Source organism: Nannobrachium achirus, assembly GCF_963921795.1.
Source record: "Nannobrachium achirus genome assembly, chromosome: 1".
NCBI classification, from domain to species: domain Eukaryota; kingdom Metazoa; phylum Chordata; class Actinopteri; order Myctophiformes; family Myctophidae; genus Nannobrachium; species Nannobrachium achirus.
The window spans coordinates 8,097,536-8,123,691 of NC_137810.1; the positions used below are offsets into that span (position 1 = coordinate 8,097,536).

The 26,156-nt window shown below is 44.9% G+C and overlaps 1 protein-coding gene across 1 annotated transcript in view; it reads right to left on the minus strand.

Annotated features, from left to right (window-relative positions):
• The window catches only part of prdm5 (PR domain containing 5), a 115,305-nt gene that overhangs the window by 39,532 nt on the left and 49,617 nt on the right, over positions 1 to 26,156 (minus strand). The window contains exons 12-13 of the mRNA XM_080723776.1: positions 25,282 to 25,442; positions 16,751 to 16,844 (exon numbers count right to left, since the gene is read on the minus strand). Coding sequence (XP_080579902.1) covers positions 16,751 to 16,844; positions 25,282 to 25,442 — 255 coding nt within the window. The remainder of the gene's footprint in view (positions 1 to 16,750; positions 16,845 to 25,281; positions 25,443 to 26,156) is intronic.

Consider the following 26,156-nt stretch of genomic DNA (forward strand, 5'->3'; position numbering starts at 1 on the left):
ATATGTTGAAACTGTTACTTTTAAGAATTCTAACAAAAAGATGAAAAAAAAAAAATAGCAGATCGACAAGCTCAAAGCGCATCGCTTCAAGCTTGTAGACCTGCTATTTTGGATGCTGTGTTCTACCTGATACTTTGGTACATGGCGTATGCTATGAAGAAAAAAAAATAATAATAGAAAGAGCATATGCTGTTGTGAACCTTTCAAAGTAGCATATCTGATGGGCATTATGCACTGGCGTATGCCCTGGCCACAGGAATAGCCACGTAGCGTACTATGCCCTCAAATAAATTCTAGAACACGCTTTTTCTTTCCATAGCTCTGGCTCAAGGCAAGAAGGTTTGGGGTTTCAACAAGTGGCTAATCTGCATATTGGACCGTGACAGGTTCACAGGTTAAATTACTTGCGTAATTACTGCACTTTGACTTTGTAGGGCAGTATAGTCAAAGTCATGCCTCCATGAGGGGCTAAGTGGTGCAGGGCACTTGAACTCTCTGCTCTTGTATCTCCCTGAGATCATTTACCATACTTATACTACCACTTATATGTCTTATGTCAGTGGTTCTCAACCAGTGGTCCTTGAGGGGGTTCCAGGTGGTCCCCAGCTAATATGATGCAGAGTTGGGGCCGATGCCTACTCCACTTTTAGAGCCGAGTTTAATTCATTTCGGTTCGGGGTGTCACAACATCTCAGCAGCACCGAACAGCCGACTTAATGACGGTACCAAATTTGGTTTCATTTTCTGCATTACTTAATTTACAAGAAATGTACACAATTAGAGAATTGTTATTTTGATCAACGTTTGCCTGGTATCCCTCTATGGTACCCACATCAATACAGCATGGAATTGTGGACAAAAACGTTGTCTAAGGCTTCACAGATACTGTCCATCCTGTAGGAGGGTTTGATCAGTAGCCTCCCACCAGAGGGCTTCCCAGACACACAGTCGAGTGCTTACTAGGGGATGGGACGATTTCATATCACGATTATTGTGAGAAAATAAATCGCGATTTACTATACATTACTATACATGCAGAACATCGGCCAAAAAATAGCAGATCTTCAAGCTCACAACGTTTCGCGGCACGTTGTGAGCTTGTAGATCAGCAATTTTTTGGCAAAGACATTTGATAGAGAGTGAAATAAAGACTGTATCAAGTATATTATAAGTACCTTTGACCAATTATAGAGGGTTTAAATGGTACCGGATATGCAGTTCGGCAAATAAAAGGTGAATTGATCCCAGTGCATGACGGAGGACGATATCACGATAGATTAAATCTCCACAACAGGATTATTGTGAGTGTTTTTCTTTTATCACGATAAACGATAACATCGCTTATCGTCCCATCCCTTGTGCTTTACAAAAGACAACTCCAGCGAAACGTGTCGACCACGAGGCAGCCAGCAGCGCACAGAGGGTTAACCTGACATTTTATGCCAGACAAGAAAAGAGCGATTACACATTCAGCAACATGTGCTGAGGAGGGGCTAAAAATCCCCCTCTCCTGCTCTATTTCAGCCTCTGGGAGGCCTTTTGTTGACAAACAGGAGAATCTGAATCCCAGATGTGCTTGGAGACAGAGTAGGAGGAGGAGAATCTTTGGTCTTATGTAGCATGCTTGCAGCGTAGCGGTATCGGGTTCAGCTAGCCGCGGCCGCTAGCCTCGGGGAGTCCTGGGAAAAGCATTAAGTGTTGCTAACGGGTTGGCGGCGGCGCACGCAGCGTGCCAGCTAGCTAGCACCGTGCTGCAGCGCACGCGGTTTGGATTGCATCCTCCCCGGGAGCTGCCTATAGTGTCAGCTGATACCAGCGCTTCTCAACTTGTGGTTCGGGACCCCAAGGGGGGTCCCCGCGTGATGACAGTAAAGTGACAATTTGAGGACTTTTAAGACCTTTTTAATACTTAGTTTACTGCATCAAAAGTATATAATCAACAAACTATACTGTAAAACTGGTCAAACACTGGCCACATTGGCCTATTCTCACAATATTTACAGTATTTGTGGAAGTCAAACTAAGGGGGGAACCCCAGTTCAAATATGATTATTTTCTCACTAGTTTGGGCCCTAGGGAGACATCTAACTTCTCTTTTGGGTCTCCAGCCAAAGGTTTTGGGAACCCCTGCACTGCACTGGGGGTTTGTGACGCCAGTGCCAGAATGTGACTCAACTGCAAGATGCAAATGGAAACAAGAAAAAGAAAAAAAAGCTAAACTAATCACGATAATCTCATTTTGGGGGGATTTAGGGCAAAACGTACCGTTTAATGTGCATTCTATTATCAATTTGTTTTATCTGGCTTGACTGACTGCTGCAGCAGCAGAAGACAGTAGACTCTATGGCTATTTCCTTTATTAGAGGAGCAAACACAACCTTGGAAAATGATTTTGATTAAACAGTGCTACATTTAGCAGCAAGCTTCTAAAAACAATGGTTGGTTGGTGGTTGTAAATGGAGCTGGGTTGTAAACGCAGGAAAAATATCTCCCCCCGTCGTTAGTAAGATGGTGCATTGTCTTTAAGCACATAACGGCAGAAAAAAAAATGTTTTTTTAGTATTGGCATCAAAAGTTAAAAGTACTCATTGTGCAGAATGTTTCACAAGTTCAAAATGTATTGAAAATAGCACAAATGGCCAAAGTATACTTATAGGAATGAAGTGGTTAATTTGTGTAATAATCAATCTACGAGTAAAGGTATAGCATTCGCTTCTTAGATGTAGTGGAGTGGAAGTAAAAGTACTGAATACTCCAGTATCCAAGTAAAATCCTCAAAAGTGTACTTGAGTAAATGTACATAGTTACTTTCCAACAGACAGACAGTACAGTAGTGCCCTCCTGAAACCCGCCTTAAGAGACTTGTTGGCCCGCTCCACTCACGAGTAGGGATGGGACCATATGAAAATGTCATATCATTATTATTGTGACAAAAGATTTTTTTTTAAAGATTTGTTTTTGGGCTTTTTATGCCTTTATTGATAGGACAGTAGACTGACAGGAAATGGGGAGAGAGATGGGGAATGACATGTGGCAAAGGTTGTCCGGATCGGGAATCGAACCGGCGACGCCAGCAGGCATCATAGCCTAGTATGTTGTATGCGCCTTGACCACCAGGCCAGCGGGCGCCCCTTGATAAAAGAAATTTGTCACAATATTATCACGATAATCAAAATTCATTATCCTGGGGCGTAACATTTGCCAAAAAAGTTGCAGATCTACAAGTTCACAATGCGTCGCAAAGCGACACGTTGTGAGCTTGTAGATCGGCAACTTTTTTGGCAAAGACATTTGATATAGCGTGAAAAAAAAAGACTGTATCAAGTTTGTATATTATAAGTACCTTTTACCAATTATAGAGGGTTTAAGTGGTACCGGATATGCAGCTCGGCAAATAAAAGGTGAATTGTTCCCAGTGCGCGACGGAGGACGATTTCACGATACATTAAATCTCCACAATACGATTATCGTGAGTGTTTTTTATCACGATAAACGATAACATCGCTTATCGCCCCATCCCTATACTTAAGAGACTTCACCGCTCGACTCACGAGCCACGGAACTCCTTCCCAGGGAGGGAAAATTTAAAATGAAGAAAACGCCACATTTGGGACTGAAATAGAAACACATTCCAACAGAACTTGTCTATTATTATTCATCCGGCTTTGCGTCCAATCCTGTTGAGCATTACAGTAACTGGAAACCGTCCCCCCACTTATTCCACAGATTGAGGCAGATTGTTTGGGGATTATCCGGGGTGGCGGGGGGCACCCCGACCGGTGTGTGTGTGTGTGTGTGTGTGTGTGTGTGTGTGTGTGTGTGTGCGTGAGTGGAGGGAGACGGTAACTGATTTAGCATGTGCTGTAACAGTACACCATCTCTGTGACCCCGGGTGCGAGCCCCCCCACCCACCCCCTGCTGCGGCCCTCACACTCCTCGGCTGCTAATCGATCCGTTTGGCACTACCCCTGGTGTATAGCGTAGTGTAGTGTACTCTGTAGTGCGTGCGTGTGTCTGTGTGTCTGTGTGTCTGTGTGTGTGTGTGCGTGTGTCTGGTCAGCAGATGGTGTTCTGTGTGTCGCCTGCCTGGTGTTATGGAGAATGCTTTGTAGCTCCGGGGCTCCGGGGTCTGAAAGACATTAGCGCTGTCCGTCACAAATTAATTCCCGGCTTCCTCCCGGTCCGGTCCAGACAGACAGACAGACAGACAGACAGACAGACAGACAGACAGACAGACAGACAGACACTCTCTCCATCTCTCTTTCTCTCTCCCTCTCTCTCTCTCCCCCTGCTGACGGGGGGGCCGGGCGGTGGAGTGGAGGTAAAGCGATAGCGATCTGTTGGGGCCGATAAGCGATGGCCTTTGATCAAGCCGTAAGAAAACGCCCGACAACTTTTTACACTTGACCTTTTTCCTCGCGGCCCCCCCCCCCCGAGGGCCACGGGGGCTCCAGGACTGATCCTCCACTTCCGCAAAACCATTCTACCGTCTACCTTCAACTGGTGTTCCCGTGTACAACAAAGGGTTAAATTGGTTCTCCTGCTATGCTGCAAAGATGTGGAACGCCCTACCGACGGCCTTAAAGGAGTTTAAATACCTACTCTCCGCTTCATCTCTCTCTCTCAACTAAGGGGTCCTTGGCGTGCAAACCTCTAAGTCTTTCAATCAATCAATCAATCAATCAATGTGTGAGGTAACGGCGCACACACATCTCACAGATACCGACTTGCAGGATCTTTTGACGCACACATCCCTCAGGATGAGAACTCCACCACGGAACAAACGGTTCCCCTGATTATTGCGGTTAACGACATCAATCATAATATTGGCACAGAGGGTGCTATGACACAATTTCGCTATTCAGTCATTGATTTAGGGCAAAATAATTAGCCTTAATTACTAGTTTCTAGTGATGTGGGGAGAAAGAAAATCCCTTTTTCTTTTCCAGCACGTATTTTGCATGTGTGTTCATCCAGGCCTGCGGCAGTGTGCTTCTGAATGCAGCGGTCCGACCTCATGGTGAATAATGAGAGTGAACTCTAGTACAGAGGATTGTTCTGAGTTAGTCTCTGAGGGCCAGACAGCTCCTCCATGAAGCTCTGAATGCTAAAGAGAGTCTGTAATTGTCCTTGTTCTGCAGTGAAGCTGTCTCATCTCATCTGTTCAGTCTTCAGAAGGGTATTGGAACAATCATAAACGCGGTGCTGACGAAAAAATATATTTTGAAACATCTGCCAAATGAACCACTATACTTGCGAGCTCATAGATAGTCTACTATGAGCTCGCATAGTAGACTACCACAGTTAAGAGGCAGGAGTTAAACTATTAACTACTAGAAAGACGCCTCAGGGCGACATGCGACCTCGGCCCTAAAGGGCGAGGTCGCGCCAACCAAATATGGGCATTCCCAGATAAGCTTTACTGTATATACAGTATAGCGCGAGTATACTCGTGATCGGCACTCAGGGTTCTCCATATATGGACATAAAACGGACAAGGATGTTAATTAATTTGCAAGTGTGATCTGGGAATGCCCATATATGGACATGTTCTGACATCACATTGTCGACTATATATGGGCATGAAATAAATGGGCATAGAAGGGACATCAAGCCAGAGCGTGAGGTCACAGTGACATCAGAACATGATGTCAGAGTGATGTCACAGTGACAAGGGAACCAATAGACTGTAAAAATGTGTACGGACTGACGGACTGACTGACAGAACAGACAGACAGACGGAGACAAGCTACGACATTTCTCATGGTATACTGCTACCTTCGGTCCAATAACGACATCATTGTGATCAAGCCAGGTCAGCAACAGTATATCCATATCTGGAGTCCGTGAGGTCAGAGGTATTGGCCAGCTCCATATATGGAGATGTCTTGGCCATACAGTACATGGAGCATGACGGAAAAATCCCCAAATAAAGAAAGGAGAAAACGATAACGTTACCGCAGCCAAATTAGTTTCATTTTCACGAGAAACATACTGTATCAAATATACTGTATTAGTGACTGACTACTGTAAACGATACAGAGCCACCGCTCCACACAACATCGCAGAGACAGCTTGTTTATTTTTGGACCACGATGCTTATATAAGACGATTCTAAGATGAGCCAATGTTATTCTCCACAGATAAATGACTCCCAGGAGCCAGGGGATGAACCAGTGACGCTAGAACTTCATCCCCACCATGGACACCAACTACCCAAACACACCTGTCCCAGATAAACAAGTAAGCTACTGCTCCCACTGTCCTGCCAGATGTCTGGACCTGCTGAAAACCTGGAACTACAGTAATATGCAGGGGACAGACACTGTAGAACTACAGTAATATGCAGGGGACAGAGACTGTAGAACTACAGTAATATGCAGGGGACAGACACTGTAGAACTACAGTAATATGCAGGGGACAGAGACTGTAGAACTACAGTAATATGCAGGGGACAGAGACTGTAGAACTACAGTAATATGCAGGGGACAGAGACTGTAGAACTACAGTATCATGCAGGGGACAGAGACTGTAGAACTACAGTAATATGCAGGGGACAGAGACTGTAGAACTACAGTATCATGCAGGGGACAGAGACTGTATAACTACAGTAATATGCAGGGGACAGAGACTGTAGAACTACAGTAATATGCAGGGGACACAGACTGTATAACTACAGTAATATGCAGGGGACAGAGACTGTAGAACTACAGTAACATGCAGGGAACAGAGACTGTAGAACTACAGTAATATGCAGGGGACAGAGACTGTAGAACTACAGTATCATGCAGGGGACAGAGACTGTAGAACTACAGTATCATGCAGGGGACAGAGACTGTAGAACTACAGTATCATGCAGGGGACAGAGACTGTAGAACTACAGTAATGTGCAGGGGACAGAGACTGTAGAACTACAGTAACATGCAGGGGACAGAGACCATGCTTGTCCTGTTTGAACAGATGTAGTCCCACTCAATCTCGCTCTTCTCCAGAGCGACTTACAAGAGATAAATCAGATTAAATGGCATGAACCCTAAATAGCAAGGGTTCCACCTCTTTGAGAGAAAACTAGAGTCTTTTCTATGTGGGCTAATAACAGCAGGATCTGGGGTGAACCAGTCGCCAATAGCTAGGGTGCAGAATGCCCTGATCAGCAGGCCGTTTGCTGCATGACGTTCCCATACTCTACTTTCTCTAGTATACACTACTTTCTCTCTCTCTTTCTCCATTATGACAATTAACCACTTAAACGCTGTATACTTTGTTAACCCGAGTCCCCCCGGGGGTTTCTAATGAATTGAATTTTATAACTGAATCACAACAAGACACTTTTTTGCGACGTTGGCAAGGAGAAACTCCTTCTTACTGGGAAGGAACCTCAGACAGAACCATGCAGGCTCTAAGGTGAGCAGACATCTGCTGTGTCAGGGGAGAGAGAGAGAAAGAGAGAGAGAGATACAAGCAACAACAATAATATTGTTGCTTGTCCGGCAGAAACCTCTTATCTATACACATTATAACTGTTTGTGTTGATCATACTTACAGTGTCACACAAAGAAATCAAAGGTAGCAGATCCACAAGCCCGAAACGTGGTGTGAAGCAACACGTTTTGAGCTTGCAGATGATAGATCTGCTACTTTTGCAATTTGGGAAATTGAATTGTTTTGGACATATGAGGTGTCCACCTGACAGAGACGATACACACACACACACACACACACACACACACACACACACACACACACACACACACACACACACACACACACACACACACACACACACACACACACACACACACACACACGCATACAGATTGTCTATTTTTGCTGGATGTTCGCCGCTAGGGTTCATGTGGTTGAAGAGCTTAAAAATGTCTCCAAAATAACTTCAATAACAGCAGAATCTCCTGGGAGGTTTGGAGTTCCCTCGTCTCCCTGTGCAAACTGAAGGAACGGCACCTGCTCAAAACCTCTGCGGAAAATATGGATTTCTGAAGGTCAAATGAACACAAAGACTTATTTTGTGGAGAGAGAGAGAGACGTGTCGAGTTGGAGGAACATTCTATAACAGTGATCATTTTGTGAGCGTTCCAATCATGACGTCGTACACGCCATGATTTCGGTAATGATACCGGGGGTATGTAAACATTTCCTTTGGCGTAGTCCTGGGTGTTTTTTGGTTAAGGCCAAACTACTGCTATTTAGCTCATCATCACACTTAGGAAAACCCCCTCCTCTCCTCGCATGCTGACCTATGATGTAAGGTGAGCTATACTGGAGCTGCTGGTCAGTGGCCAACATGAATAATCTTAGTAAATAGAAGAGGAAACACCCACTCTCTAACTACGGGATCTCATCATTCTCCTCATAGTTTTTGGACGAGTGTTTTCTCTTCTTGACAGGATAAACGGTTGCTAAGTGACATCATTAATGCAGTTGGCTGAGGAGGAGAGGCCCTGTACCTGCCTGGGAAGTTCTTCAGTCAAGTCTGGGTCAGTCACAGGTCTATTATAATATCTTATTAGGGATTCATCAATTGGGAGATTCTGGGCAGGCGTAGCGATGTTTAAATTAACATCATCATCATCATCATCATCCTTCGACTGTCGTGGAGATCCTTGATGCCACGTCTTCAGGAGGAGTTGGAGATGAATGAGTAACACACTGCCTTGCAGGTAGTCCTTGGTTGAACAAAGGCTAATGCCAAATTCTGTGAGTGAAACAAGCAACCAGGTCTATGAACAATAATGTTGAAAGCAAGGCCAAATAAGCATTTAAATGCCAAGTTTGCCAAATAATGCCAGCAGATCACAACAGACTGGCAGTTTGGAGCCGTTGGAAGTAGTCTGTCTGTGTGAAGTCACCTTAAGGGACCACACCAGACAGAAACCGGTGACTGAGGGAGTTGCGTCCTCAGATGCACCAAGGCAAATTACGAGTTTAACAATTTGGCCCAAAATGAGTTTTGTTAGGAGGATGGCTGCCTGGCTGGCATCTCCCTTAGGGCTAGCGTTAGGGCTGTCACGATTATGACATTTTACATGACGATTCATTTTCTCTCAAATAATTGCGATTAACGATTTAATTGTGTTTTTGTCGTTGACAATTACATTTCTGTTTGGCTTTTAGGCTTTGAAGTTGCATATGATAGATATGACACATGACCTAAATATACAAATACATTACTGACATATTTGACAACTTACTACTTAAAAAATAACATTGATAGTGGAAATAGCCGATCTACAACGCAACGCGCTGTGAGCTTGTAGATCTGCTATTTCCACTATTTCTGACATTTTTCAACATTCACGATTATGACGATTATGACAAAATAATTGCGATAATGTCAAATAATCACGATTAGACGATTATGTAATAATTGTGACAGCCCTACTGGCATCTCCCTTAGGGCTAGCGTTAGAAGCTCACTCGCCCAGGAGACACTCTGTTCATGTACATGGACAGCAGCCAGTTAAGGTGGTTCATGTACATGGACAGCAGCCAGTTAGGGTGGTTCGGGGCATCTATAGTACGGATGGCTCTTGGGCGCGTCGTCCCTTGGGAGTTTTTTCCCCCCCGGGGGGAGACCATGGTCCAGATGGAGGGGATTAGATCTCCCCAACTGGCCTTAGAGCGCCTCAGGAGGATCCTCCAGTTTGGTAGTAGCTAATGTGGCCTGGGGAACATGTCTGGGATTAACTGGAACTGTTACTTCAGCAACCTGATTCTGGATAAGCGGTAACAAGTTTCAGCTCTGCAAAACACTATCTTTTAATGAGCACAAATTACATTTTAGAGATTTACGAAACAACAAATAAACATCAGGGAATGACGTTTTATTGGTCGATCCACCAATGTCTGTCGACAAGGCGAGCATCAGCCGACACCGACGTACGTACTTCCGATAAATCGGTGAATCCGAACATCTTATGCTTAAATTATACACGCGTTGGGAACAGCCGACCTACAAGCTCACAACACGTCGCGTCACAACACGTTATGAGCTTGTAGATCAGACTAGATTTTCAGTCAAATGAACACTATATTTGACTGTGTACTTCACCCTCTTAAACCTACTCATCACTTTCCCCCAGGCTCTGTATTCAACAGTGAACAGTGCTGGGTGGTAAGTGATCCCGCGGGTGGGTGGGTGGGAGGGTGGACAGGCTCCAGGGGGAGGGAGACCCCACTCACAAAGCCCCTCTGTGTTTGGCAGGTAAATAATCAATGCTGGCCGGTTCCTGTGCCGCGGTGGCAGGAAAGGCAAACAAGATCAAGCCTTTCTCTGGCCTGCCCAGAGAGGAGCTGTCCACATGCCACATGTCTTAACCTCCTCTTAGGCCAGTGGTTCTCAACCTGTGGGTCGGAACCCCCAGGGGGGTCCCCAACTTATTTTGGGGGGGTCCTCAGATGATTAACTTAATGTGCAACATTGTTTTCTCACTCAACAGTAAACAAACCACCATAGTGTATAGAGAGGGTAAGTGACAATCTAAGGACCTTTTAATATCTCTAAAATGACAAATTAAACATTCACCAAATTTAGAGGCAGAAATTGTGAAATTAGCAGATCTACATGCTCACAACGCCTCGCAACACAATAGAACCGTGTTATACAAAATGTAATGCCTCAACTCTTAGTGCTCCTCAGGGTGGGGGGGTCCCCAATTAAAATATGATTATTTGGGGTTGCGGCCTGAAAAGTTTGAGGACCACTGTCTTAGGCCAGGGATAGCCTCCTCCTCTCTCCTCTCCCCCTTCAGCCACAGTTAGGGTTCTCCTTTCTCCTCTCCTTCTTTAAAGGAGTAGTTCACCCCCAAAATGACTTTTTTTTCCAATTGATCACTCAAGCCATGGCTACTTGAGTTCATTAATATTTGTTTGTATTTGTCGCATTCCTAAGACAAAAAAAAGGGATTTAAGCCCATTGATTCCGGATGGAGACCCAAATGCATGGCACCGTCAGGGTAAATTGACTATAATACATGTTTTGTCTTAGGAATGCGACTAAAACCAAAAGATATTATTGAACTCTGAAGTCTCCATGGTGTGAGTCATCAATAAAAAGAAATAAGTCATTTTGGGGGTGAACTAGTCCTTTAAAGCAGTGGTTCTCAAACCTTTTCATGTCAAGGACCCCCAAATTGCCACTTATTAGCCTGCGGACCCCCATTTGAAAATATATGGCAGGGACCCTCATATAAGAGAAGATCTGTACAGCTCTAGCAGTGATTTTGAACCAGTTTAACATGCATTTGGCGACGGACCCCAATTTAATGGCATTTCTATCTCTGGGACCCCAATTTATATTGTAAAATCAATTTAACTCTGAGAGTAATCTCTGAGTCACCAACTAACTATGGTTTAGCTGGGGACCCCCCTGGAACTCCCTCAAGGACCCCCGCTTTGAGAAACAACGCTTTAAAGACATCACTGACAATGAGAGGCAGCCACCAATGAAAAGGTTTTTATTCACGGAACGCCACGTTAGCCCGTTCAATGATCACTGCAACCGTCAATTACATAACCTCCACTGTCGGGTGCAAATCTTGTACTGTATGTAAATCATCTAAATCTAAATCATCATCGCTTTTGCAACACACTTTTGTAAGACGGTAACGGGATATGGCATCAATTTACAAAAAAAACAATAAATGAAAAATATAAAATATAGAGATTACAATGTTTCTGCCCGGCAGCAACGATATTATTACACGCGCGAGAGGCCAGAGGACGCTGCTAGCGAGCACGCGAGTGGTGGTGCATTCCGCTAAATGACTCAACGCTGTCGGAAAACATAGATGACCTTTTGTCTGGGCTGTGGGTTTTTTTTCTTTTGGGAGGGGGTTGACAGAGGGATGGGTGGACTCTCACTTTCACAGAAAACCTTTTTTTTTACCCCCTACCCACATGCATACACACGCACACGCACACACACACACACACACACACACACACACACACACACACACACACACACAGAAACGCAACAAACAAAAGTGCCGGGGGCTATAGAATGGATTTACAGCCAGTCAGGGTCAAGGGTCGCGGCGCTGGATGCTTTCTTGGAGTGCTCTTTTCTCTCTCTTCCTTCTCCCTTTTCTTCTGAGGCTCCCTCCCTCCATCCCTCCCTCCCTCCCTCCCTTCTTCCCCCTCTTTTGTTTATTCTATATAAATACGAGCGGACCGCCTCGACCGCGGCACACACTGCAAGGCTCACAACACCATCAACCAACAACCTCTGTCCCTCTGTCTGTCTGTCTGTATGTCTGACAAACACACACACACACACACAGCGGACACACGCATGCACGCATGCATGCACACGCACACACGGCACAAAGGAAGCCATTGACAGAGCGGTGGCTTTGTGCCGGCCAGGCAGCCTATCGAGGGGATAATGTTTTGGCATCTTGTGCCCAAACACACGGGGACTCTGCACTGTGGTGACCTCATCCATAAGTACATCCACACCACAGTTATGATGTTGCGACCTCATCCATAAGAACATCCACACCACAGTTATGATGTGGTGACCTCATCCATAAGAACATCCACACCACAGTTATGATGTGGTGACCTCATCCACACCACAGTTATGATGTTGCGACCTCATCCATAAGTACATCCACACCACAGTTATGATGTTGTGACCTCATCCATAAGAACATCCACACCACAGTTATGATGTGGTGACCTCATCCATAAGAACATCCACACCACAGTTATGATGTTGCGACCTCATCCATAAGAACATCCACACCACAGTTATGATGTGGTGACCTCATCCACACCACAGTTATGATGTTGCGACCTCATCCATAAGTACATCCACACCACAGTTATGATGTTGTGACCTCATCCATAAGAACATCCACACCACAGTTATGATGTGGTGACCTCATCCATAAGAACATCCACACCACAGTTATGATGTTGTGACCTCATCCACACCACAGTTATGATGTTGTGACCTCATCCATAAGAACATCCACACCACAGTTATGATGTTGTGACCTCATCCACACCACAGTTATGATGTTGTGACCTCATCCATAAGAACATCCACACCACAGTTATGATGTTGTGACCTCATCCATAAGAACATCCACACCACAGTTATGATGTTGTGACCTCATCCATAAGAACATCCACACCACAGTTATGATGTTGTGACCTCATCCATAAGAACATCCACACCACAGTTATGATGTTGTGACCTCATCCATAAGAACATCCACACCGCAGTTATGATGTTGTGACCTCATCCACACCACAGTTATGATGTTGTGACCTCATCCATAAGAACATCCACACCACAGTTATGATGTTGTGACCTCATCCACACCACAGTTATGATGTTGTGACCTCATCCATAAGAACATCCACACCACAGTTATGATGTTGTGACCTCATCCATAAGAACATCCACACCACAGTTATGATGTTGTGACCTCATCCATAAGAACATCCACACCACAGTTATGATGTTGTGACCTCATCCATAAGAACATCCACACCACAGTTATGATGTTGTGACCTCATCCATAAGAACATCCACACCGCAGTTATGATGTTGTGACCTCATCCACACCACAGTTATGATGTTGTGACCTCATCCATAAGAACATCCACACCACAGTTATGATGTTGTGACCTCATCCACACCACAGTTATGATGTTGTGACCTCATCCATAAGAACATCCACACCACAGTTATGATGTTGTGACCTCATCCACACCACAGTTATGATGTTGTGACCTCATCCATAAGAACATTCACACTACAGTTATGATGACACACGCAGCTTCTCAATAGGGATGGGACGATATGAACATTTTATCATGTCACGATTATTGTGACCAAAGAAATTGTGATTTACGATATTATCGCAATAATCAAAATATCCCCAATATCCATTATCCTGGGGCGGAACATTTGCCAAAGAGATTTGGTAGAGAGTGAAAAAAAGACATTCAAAGACTATCAAAAGTATCGAGTACGTATATTATAAGTATGCTTTACCAATAGACGTTTTAAAAATGGTACCGGATATGCAGCTCGGCAAATAAAAGCTGAATTGATTCCAGTGCATTGACGGAAGATGATTTCACAATAAATTAAAACTCCACGATATGATTATCGCATGTCGTCGATTATAAGTGTTTTTTATCACGTCGTCCCATCCGTACTCAATAAATCCCTGTCATTTGGGCACTCGATTAAGATCCTCAAAGTTGACTCCCTCTGACAGAGGGTGTAAAAAGAGAACTCATGAGGGTCTCATTCAACAGCAGACACTTAAGCGTTCATTTAAAGATGTGTAACTGTGAGAGCGAACCCTAACCCTAACCAGGAACCCGGGTTAGGGTTTGTTTGTAACGCTCTTACAGTTACATGAAGACTGAGGTGCAGATTTGCAAATCCAAATCTGCGGACGCATTCCAGAGAGAGAGAGAGAGACAGAGAGACAGAGAGAGAGGGGGGGGCAGGGCTATTGTTTGGGAGGAAGCTACTTAGGATGAGAGGATTTTAAACCAGGATAAATCCACTCTGTGGCAGAAGGAGTGAGGTTTCTATCTGCCTGACACGGAGAGGGGGAGGAGGGGAGAGAGAGAGAGAGGAGAGAGAGATAGAGAGAGAGAGATAGAGAGAGAGATAGAGATAGAGAGAGAGATAGAGAAAGAGAGAGAGGAGAGAGAGAGAGAGAGAGATAGAGAGAGAGAGAGAGAGAGAGAGAGAGAGAGGCTGACGAAGTTTGAAGTGTGGGAGTGAGACGAAAAACAAGAGAGTGAGGGGAGGGGGAGACTCGCGGAGGAGCTGGAACAAGCTACAAGCGTGTGTGTGTGTGTGTGTGTGTGTGTGTGTGTGTGTGTGTGTGTGTGTGTGTGTGTGTGTGTGTGTGTGTGTGTGTGTGTGTGTGTGTGTGTGTCTGTCCGTGCCAGGTCTCTACAGACTGTTGGTAAGGAAACATGCAGGAATGCGAGACCCTCCAGTTAAAGGCAGTTTAATGAACATGCAGTGTGTGTGTGTGTGTGTGTGTGTGTGTGTGTGTGTGTGTGTGTGTGTGTGTGTGTGTGTGTGTGTGTGTGTGTGTGTGTGTGTGTGTGTGTGTGTGTGTGAGAGTGTGTGTGTGGCGTCCCATGCGTATGTCTGCATTGCTTCCGAATAGACCCGGGACGATGGAATCATGTAAATGCATCCCGTTCACAGTGACACCTTGCACCCTGCTCCAAAACGCTGGCTTTAAGATTCGACCAGAAAAACGGGACGCTGAAGTTCTAGGCTGTCGCGTGCCCATGTCAAACTGCTATTCTCTGCGGTGTATTTAGTTAAACAGCAGATCTACATACTTGCTCAGTGAGCTCTTAGACCTGCTGTTGTCAGCAAGAACACTGCTGTTTTCAAATGCAAGGTCATGCACAGGGGTTATCAATATGTCTCACTCGCTAGCTTTCGCCGTGGACTGAAGACTCACCTTTTCAGACTCCACCTAAACCCTTAGCACTACAGAAAAAGAATCAATGAATACATGAAGCTAGTTAGCATTTGTTTTTGTTTTTTAGGTTTTTTCAGAACTTTGATTATATTGTGTTTTTTCTAGATAGATATCCATTTGCATTTGTTATATTGTTGATGATGTACTGACATATTATCTTGTTTATTATTGTGATGTTATCTGCTTATTGTAAGTCGCTTTGGATTAAAAGCGTCTGCTAAATGCCTAAACTGTAAACTGTAAACTGTATGTCCAGGCACATACACACAATAGACATCAAAGGGGGCTTGAGCCCCTGCCCATTTATCCGTCTGTAAAAAGTGCCCTCTCCAGACCATGAATGCAGTTTTTACTATGGTGAAAGAAATGCAAATGCCCCCTCTTTCCATGCCATACCTGAAGGCAGCATTCAAGAGAATTGCCTTGTCCAAACTCTCCATGAACTTGAATGCAGCATCTTAGGTTGAAAGAATTGCCCTCTCTGTGCAGAAATCCATGCCGTTACGCCACATCTGCGACACGTTGTGAGCTTGGAGGTCTGCTATTTTCTTGGAGGTCTGCTATTTTCTTGGAGGTCTGCTATTTTCTTGGAGGTCTGCTATTTTCTTGGAGGTCTGCTATTTTCCATTTTTAGAGATTTCAGCCCCTGCTTTTGTTAACATTCTCTGCACGTCCCTGAATATGTCCGTACACTGACAAATGTGTCGGTGGTAAGACTTGGTCTCGTCCTCGGAACGTTTGAGATTTTCAGTTGTCACACCATTATAACGTTCTTATTGTGATCATAAGACCCAGTTACTGACTGTCAGTCTCCTGGTTTTCACTGAAAACTGATTTACTATGACACTATGGCACGTTATGAGTCCCAACATTAGTACAAGTGGTTCTCAAATCTTGTATTTGCGGGCAACGCAAATACAAGATTTGAGAACTTGCAAGGATCCACTTAACTCTGTTACGGGTCCATTTGGTTCCATGTGAACACTCTCAGAGTTACAGACCTGTTATGGTCATTCAGGGTGATCTCTTTATGTGCTTCTGGTAATATTATGGTCCACTCATTTTGTATGTCTGTGGGAAAAATGTACATTTTGACAAAAAAATGTCCACCACCACAAGCCAACATGGCGATGACCCCTGGACATGCAACACGTTGTAGATCTGCAATAATCTTTGACACGTACATGTATGGCTCCTGATGTGCACGCGCAGCGTGTAGATCTGCAGTAATCTTTGACACGTACCTGTATGGCTCCTGATGTGCACGCGCAGCGTTCCGTTGCTGGCGAACTTCTGTCCGCAGTACGGACAGATCTTCTCCTTCTCCCCCGTGTGTGTCTGGAAAGAAGACATGATGGGTTCAATACCAACACATTCTGGACCGTTCAGAAAGAAGACATGATGGGTTCAATACCAACACATTCTGGACCGTTCAGAAAGAAGACATGATGGGTTCAATACCAACACATTCTGGACCGTTCAGAAAGAAGACATGATGGGTTCAATACCAACACATTCTGGACCGTTCAGAAAGAAGACATGATGGGTTCAATACCAACACATTCTGGACCATTCAGAAAGAAGACATGACGGGTTCAATACCAACACATTCTGGACCATTCAGGGTTCAAGGCTACTTTGTTTGGTCTCCCCTGGGAGACATTTGTCTTGGAGACGAGGACCAGCTGCATGCTTAAACAATGCAACACATTGCAATGCAATACGTTACAGTAAAGTACCGTACAGTACCAAAAGCTATAAGACAAACAGTGACATGTACAACCCTAACAGTCATTTAGGCCTATGCATCACCCTCCAGCTTCTGTTTTTTATATTTTATGTTTATAAAAATATATATATCACCCCAGCCAACATACCTCAAGAGCAATCACCTTAGCACACCTCAAAACCTGCTCTATAATGGAAGTCAACAGGGCTCTGACCGTTCTAAAACCTTGCCCACATTTGGAGTCAACTGTCATATAGACCGGTGTTTCAACCTTTTTTCTGCATGGGCACACTTTTCATGTCCCAAGAATCCATGGCACACCAACATAATACGGGGGTGTAAATATCGTCACTGTCGGGAAGAAACCTTGTATCTCCAAGTTTTAAATTTGTACGTTTCTTCGCAAAGTAAAACCCTGCTTCATCATACAAGGCTGTCGCACGACAGTAGTGAAAACAGCAGATCTACAAGCACACAACGCCTCACACCGCGAGGCGTTGTGTGCTTGTAGATCGGCTGTTTTCACTAGTTTAAATCATTTTTAAAATGATAAATACAATACTGGCTTTCAAGCAGTTTCAAGGGGCACACTTGACCCTTCTCAGGGGCACACCAAAGGTCCCCAGGCACAGTGGTTGAGAAACACTGATATAGACCAGGGGTTCACAAACCTTTTTGGCTCGGGGCACCCCTATGAATATTGTTTTCATCCGAGGCCCTACATTATATTCCTAATTTTCACTCCCAGCAGCACCTTATATTTATAGCATATTTTAGCGATTATGTTGCGAGGAAAACATTGAGATAATAGCCATTTTGGTTAGAACCGACTGAAAATAACTTTGTACCTCAAGTTTAAAATGATACTAAATATATTTTTAAGTGTCCAAATAAATTTCAAATATTATCTCACGGCACCCCTGGACTGCCATCGCGGCACCCCAGGGTGCCCCCACTGCCCCGTCACTTTGAAAACCCCTGAAATAGACGACATCACATATGACTGACATCACAGGATGACATCACAGGAAGTCTGACATCCACATGGGAGACAGACAGGTCGTTTCCATGTGGATCCTGACATCCACAGGATTACATTTTCTCTCTCAACTGACAGGTTTGCAATGCAGTGGTTCTCAACCTTATTGATTTCAAGGTACCCCCGTTAGATTAGATTTATTTTCCCTCTGGGTCCCCAATAATCTGCTGAGCTTGTAGATCTGCTATTTTCAACACATAGCACAGACAGCGCAACTAAGTATAAACTGAAGCTTTATACAGAAGCGTTAAGGGTCCATTTCATTTGGTTCCTATGACTTCCACAACTATCAATCATGTAGCTGGGGGACCCCCTGGAACCCCAGCAGGGGTCCCCTCTCCTCTCCTCTCCTCTCCTCTCCTGCCAGACAGACAGACAGACCCCCACATGGAGTGCTAAGTGCTGCAATGCATCAGTTTGTGCTGGGTGGGCTTCAACACGGGGATGAGAGATGGTCCCTCATCATGGATGGAGATGATTGGTGGTCCCTTGGTTCTGGATGCATTAAGACCTGGAACCACTTTAACCATTATGTTATGCTATGAATGGTAAAAGGGGAGGGGATGGATTATATGATGTCATTTTATCTGTGTTTCTCAACTGGGACTTTTGACTCAGAGGCTTTCAGGAAGTAAACACAAATATACGGGGTAATCTGCACATTATAAACCCACCAGGTGGCCTATTAGAATAATGTTAACTTCATAGACACACATACAAAACAGAAAAAGCACAACTAAACTATGGCACCACCTCTTTAACGGGTCTAAGAGCTCACTGATGAGGAGGAGGAGGATGGGATGATAAGTGATATTATTGTTTATCGTGATAAAAAACACTTGATAATTGTATCGTGAAGATTTAATTTATCATGATATCGTCCTCCGTCATGCACTAGGATCAATTCACCTTTTATTTGCCGAGCTGCTTAACCGGTACCACTTAAATCCTCTATAATTGGTAAAAGGTACTTATAATATACGTACTCAATACAGTCTTTTTTCACTCTCTATGAAATGTCTGCCAAAATATAGCCAATCTACAAGCTCACATCGCGTTATGTCGTGACGCGTTGTGAGCTTGTAGATCTGCAATGTTTAACGATAATGGATTTTTGATTATCACGATAATATCGTAAATCGTGTTTTCTTTTGTCACAATAATAGTGATATGAAATGTTCAAATCGTCCCATCCCTACTCATAAGGGCCGCACATGCATCGCAGAGGGAGCGCATGTGGAACGCGTGTGCTCCCCCGAACATTCTAAAGCCCCCCCCCCCCCCCCACCTCCACTACCTTCTGGTTCCTGGCTGTTGAAAGGTATGTTCAGAGTTGTGCGTTGCCGGGGTCTGTTGTGAATTCAACCTGAATAAACAAGGTGGGGGGGGGGGGGGGGGGGCGAGGTGGGGGCGGCGGGGGGCTCAAACTCACGAGTGACAGTTTAAACAGCACTACAACAATACAGGAACACCTCCTCTCTCTCTCTCTCCTTGCTCGACACCCCCCCACCCCCTAATGTGTCCCCCTGACACCTCTGGTGTTTGGTTACGAAAGCCCTGTACACACACACGCGCACACGCACACACACACACACACGCACACGCACACACACACACACACACACGCACACGCACACGCACACACACACGCACACGCACACACACATGCAAACAACCATACATACATACATACATACACACACACACACGCAAACACATGCGTCCCAGATGGTGTGCGATGCATGCGGTGCTGTGTATTATTTGCTGTGTTGTTTGTATAACAGAACAGGAACATGGCTGGTATTCTCACTTCATAAAATCGGGGGGGGGGGGGGGGGGGACACGGTATCGCACCCACCTTTCAGTACGTTGGGAATGTCCTGTTCCGTCAACCCGCTCAATTCCCGCGAATTTAAGGGATCATTGACCAATGAGCACTTAAAGGCTTAGATAGGGTTCCGATTTTTGGACATAAAGCCTTTTCTTATTTTTTTATGTCCAGTATCACTACGCCGCTGTAGCGCAAGGGTTCCTAAACTTTTTAGGCCGTGACCCCCAAAATAAACATATTTGAACTGGGGACCCCCACCCTGACGAGCACGTGGAATTGTAGGTATTACATTTAGTTTGACTCGCTTCCAAAGATACATATTGTGAAAATAGTCGATCTACAAGCTCACAACACCTCGCACTGTGAGGCGTTGTGAGCTTGTAGATCAGTTATTTTCACAATGTTCACCTCTTTCTTGCTCAATATTTGACAGTTTGGCCAGTTTGGTATTAAAAAGGTCTTGAAAGTCCTTAAATTGTCAATCTATAAATGTACAGATACCCTGCACATGTATACTGTATGTTGGATTATTTAATGTTGAGTGAGAAAGAAAAAGGACATTAAGCTAATCTAAATCATTTGGGGACCCCACTTGGGGTCCTGACCCCAAGTTTGGGAACCACTGCTGCAGTGTACGGCCCACCCAAACAAGGTGTTTTGCAGTTATAGCTGATCATAATGATAGTAAAGCTATATGGTAGAAAGGGGTGAACAATACAAAAAACTAGTTTTGTGGATTAATCTATTTTTAATGAGGGGAACCCACTAAATCACTGGAACTACTTCATATGGCAATCAATTAATACCTCTTGCAACCAATGTATCGTCGGTGTCGGGTGGAAACAGTGTACCGGTATGTCCAAAACCGTTCATTTTGTCCGCCTCACACCGCGAGGCGTTGTGTGCTTGTAGATCTGCTATTTTCACAGATTTTGTGCAACAGTCTTGTACAATGAAGCAGGGCTTTACTTTATGAAAAAACATACAACTTTGAAACTTGGGAGATACAGTACGAGGTTTCTGACAGTGACGAAATTAATGGCAAGTATTTCCTACAGCTTCATGTCCAAAGATCTGAACTAACCCTTTAAAACACCAACATACCACGTTGAGCAGAAGAGTCCCTCAGGGCTCTGTTCCTGCTCTGCTCCTTATTTCCATCTCCGCTAAAATCTCTTTGGTGAGAGTAGATGAGGATCTAAAATCTCTTTGGTGAGAGTAGATGAGGATCTGGCCTGTTTTCTCACAACGTTGCTGTATGTTGGCCCCCGGGGCCTGAGGAGATTAATGCTCTTTTTGTTTACTGTACTGTTCATACATGATGTATGATTGGCTGACAAACTGCTGCTGCCTCCAGCAAAGTATGGGGATTGATACTGCATGCCTTGTACAACACACACACACACACACACACGCACACGCGCACGCACGCACGCACGCACACACACACACACACACACACACACACACACACACACACACACACACACACACACACACACACACACACACACACACACACGCACACGCACGCATGCACGTCGCGCGCACACACGCACACAAGCGCTCAAGTGTGTTACATGAGCCTGGCTTTGCAGGGAGAAAGCATTTTGCTGGTAACACAAGAGTGTGAGTATTGTTATTACTGTTGATTTCCATAAGCGACCACCAGCGGAGCCAGGAGGACCTTCTCCCATGCACAGACTGACTGACAAAAGTAAAATTTTTTGATATTTACTTGTGACCCATAAAATGTTGTCTGCAACCCAAACATGGTTCCCGACCCCAGTGTTTGGCACTAAAACAGTGGTTCTCAAAGCTTTTTGGCTGCAGTACCCCCTTATACTGATTTCTGAAGCCAAGTACCCCCTTCCCCTGACTGGGAAGGGGAAGGGGTTACTTGGCATTTTGCTTAGAAATATCCACATCAAAAGTCCAGTTCCAGTGCCAATACTGTATGTTAAAGCATAATGGCAAATAACTGCTTTCTATTCAATAACAGTTGCACTGGTCAAGTTATTGATGGCATTTGTTCTAACAATTGACAGATGAGCAGGTTCACAATTAGTCTCTCAATGTCTTATCATTAATCATGACAGCAAAATACATGTTGTCATTCTCTAGTTTTTCTGCGTACCCCCTGCAGTATGCAGATGAACTAGGAGGCCAAACCCTGCGTACCCCTATGGAGTACAAGTACTCCCATTTAGAGAAACTAAAAAGATCCAATCTGGTCTGTGCGTGTAAAGGGAGAGAGGATAAGGACTGTTCTTAGTAAGAGTGCTGTGGTCCTGGGATGTCTGTCATCCTCCGTCCAGCCTCCCACTCCCACTCCCACTCCCACTCCCACTCCCACTCCCACTCCACGCCGCTTGTCCTCTCCTCAGCGACCTGACTTTGATCAGGGCCAGGCCTCACAGCGGCCTCTCCTCTCCTCTCCTCTCCTCTCCTCTCCTCTCCTCTCGTCGCCTCTCCTCCACACACCAGCAAAGCGTCGTTGTCGGGTGGAAACATTGTATGTCCAAAATCGTTCGTTTTGTATTTATCATTTTAAAAAATGATAAATAGTGAAAATGGCTGATCTACAAGCACACAATGTGTGCTTGTAGATCAGCTATTTTCACCACCTTTGCGCGACACTTTTGTATGATGAAGCAGGGCTTTAATTTACGAAAAAACATTTGAAACTTGAAAGATACAAGGTTTCTGCCTGACAGTGACGAAAGAGTTTGGCTTCATGTTGGCTGTCTTCATGTCGGGTCCTATACTGTGTTCCCAGACATCCTCCTCTTCCAACCGTGTGCCAAGAAGCTGTTTGGTTTCAATCTCCATCCCAGAACCGCACCGGATGCTGTCGGAAACCCGGGGCTGGTTAATCTGAGGAGGGATCAGTGGGGGCTTTGAAAACCCCCGTGGAGCTAATGGACTAACTGCCATTCCTAATCTTAAATGTGGGACCCCGATTCCCCACAGCCTGTTCCCCTCCCTTATTGTCAGCGGAGGTAGGGCTGTCACGATTATGACATTTTACATGACCATTAATTGTCACTCAAATAATTGCGTTTAACAATTTAATTGTCTTTTTTGTCGTTGACAATTACATTTCTGTTTGGCTTTTAGGCTTTTAAGTTCCACATGGTAGATATGACACATAACCTAAATATACAAAGAAATTACTGACATATTTGACAACTTTACACTTAGAAAAGAACATTGATAGTGGAAATAGCCGATCTACAAGCTCACAACGCGTCGCATCGCAACGCGTTGTGAGCTTGTAGATCTGCTATTTCCACTATTTTTGACTTTTTTGTTAATATATGAACATTTTTCAACATGGAAACGATTATGGCGATTATGAAAAATAATCGCGATTATGTCAAATAATCACGATTAGACGATTATGTAATAATTGTGACAGCCCTAAGCGGAGGTGATGGAAGGAGTCTGGTGCCGCGTTCAGACTGCCGGCGACAAAGCGACAAAAGGGATCTTCAACGGACGGTGGTGACGTGGAGCGATGAACAGACTTTTGTCTGCGCTTCAATGTGATGAAGTGAATAACATGTTTGTTTCATCATTTCCAATCCAAACTCATTTGCCCGTTCGACGGATTAAGTTTTCATCGCTTCGCTTCTCAGTCTGGTACTGAGATGATGATTTCGGTGATGAGGGGCGCAACGGGAATCTGCCAGACTCCACCGTAGGGGGGTGGGGGGGTGGGACCAGTGGCTTCCAATGACTTGCCTAAGTAATTGGTGACGTTTGGAGAAAGAAACAACCCTGCCGAACGGAGCGAATCAGCCTGTAACTCCACCCTTCTCTCCCTACCATTCCTGCTCTGTTCCATGAATAGAAATACTCATCAACACTCATCCTCGCTGTGAACCATTTCCCTGTGCTAGTCAACACTACCACTCAAAACGCGACCACGAGCACTGGAGCAACACTTCAGCGGTGACTCGGCCACAATGATCATAGCTTTGCTTTCCCATACAGTATCTGAAGTTTGTACAACATATCAGTTAGATTCAGCGTTAGCTACCTCATGCAGCTGCAAGGAACAGTGGATCTGAAACAATGAACACTGAAAAGCGTTTGGTGCGTTTGATGGTCTTTGATCACCCAAATTAACTGCAGATCAGAGAGCCGATGACAGAGACAAAGTCACATTTGATTCAGTGGAAAGCTCTTGCTGCTTTCGTCTTTGAATCGGAACACCGTACCAGTAATTGCTTTTGCCTTTGCATATTGTTACTTGTAGCTCTACCTCATGTGGCACGCATGTATTCACAAAAAGTTACAGGCGGTGTGAGTTTCAGAACAATGCAAATCTGTAGAAGATGTTTTTTCTCCACAATTTACTCCCACCCACACACATTTCTGCTGTTGTGTCCTATTGACTCACCTGCCAGTGAGGAGCCCCCACCACAGATGGAAAAATAACTCATCAAGTACAGTGCAAATCAGGTCGTTTTTTTCCCCCTCCTTATAATTTTTATCCCACGATTTTGTAACCCATTTTTTCACCCAGTGCCAATTGCCTAACCTGTAATCCTGGTTTCTGCTCTCCCTCTGCCGCGCCTGGGGAGACAACGGACTGACCTCATGCTTCCTTCAGTGCATGAGTAGTCCAAGTTGCTTCTTTTCACCTGACAGGGGGATTTCCCCCGGTTTGGACATAGCGCGTGGAAGGAACACGTTATTCCAACCAGTTCCTTTCCCCTCCATCAGGCGCCCCGGCTGGCCAGGGGGAGGCATTATAGAGACCAGGATTACTGCAAGTTTTTGTGAGGGTATCAACCCTAGGAGACACGGGGAGAACATGCAAACTCCACACAGAAAGGCCCTTTCGCCAACCCCTCCTAGGGTGTGGGCACTGATGACGCGGAGGAGAGAACACGCCCACAGCGTCCCCCGGCGGGAATCGAACCCAGGACCTTCTAGCTGTGATCAGGTCTGTTTACTAAGCATAGTGAAGTGATATTGATGTGGTGATAGTGATGAATTCAAAATGTTATCAGATTATTCTGTGGCACCCCTGGACTGGCATCATGGCACCCTAGGGTGCCATAGAAGGCGGAAGCACCGCGGCGGATTTGAACCCACGCACTCCGCCGCGGTGGTGGGTGGGCATCGCCCTCGTTAAGACGACTGGTGTTTTTGGTCCGCTCACCTTCTTGTGGCTCTTGAGGACGGACGGCGTGACGAAGGCCTTCTCGCACAGGTCACACTTGTACTTCTTGTGTCCGTCGTGCACCACCTGGATGTGCACGTTGAGCGTGTCCTTCCTCTTGAAGGTGGAGTCACACTGGTCGCACTTGAACGTCCTCTCGCCTGCAACACAACGACACGGACAGAAAAAGCCACGTTAAAACCCATTTAGGCCTAGAATTATTGAATGCTTTAACCGGTGGAAAAATAGCAGATATACAAGCTCACAGCGCGGCACCGAGTGCCGCGCTGCGAGCTTGTAGATCTGCTATTTTTGAAAAAGTCGTGAAAATCTCGTGTGCAAATCTTTGAATATATATGTAGTTACGCTTGTAACTCAAATTTTGCTTCTGGGTGGTCCCTGGAACTAAATATTTTGAGATGGGGGGTCCGTGGTCAAATAAATATCAGTTTGGGGGACCTTCACATGAAAAGGTTTGAGAACCACTGACATAGTAGTCTCTCGAGAACAGACCAACTGAGCTCCAGTTAAGTGAAAAGGACCTTTTCTTTGACGATGGCTGGCCAGATTGCTGACGTAGAAACATAGGTTTTAAAAAAAAAACCTTAGAAGGATTCAAAAGACACTTATAGAATCGGGTCAAAATTCTAATTTTCACGATAAAAAAAATAATAACAGATCTACAAGCTCGCAGCGCTGTGAGCTTGTATATCTGCTATTTTTCAATAGTTAAAGCATAAAATAATGATACACAAAATGTATTGTGTACCCGTTCTAAATGGGTTAAACATTGAAGTGGACGTTTCTAGCCCACGCAGCCTCTATTGTGGTGGTGGCCTCCTAAACGCCGGGCCATCACGCACAGCGAGGGGGGG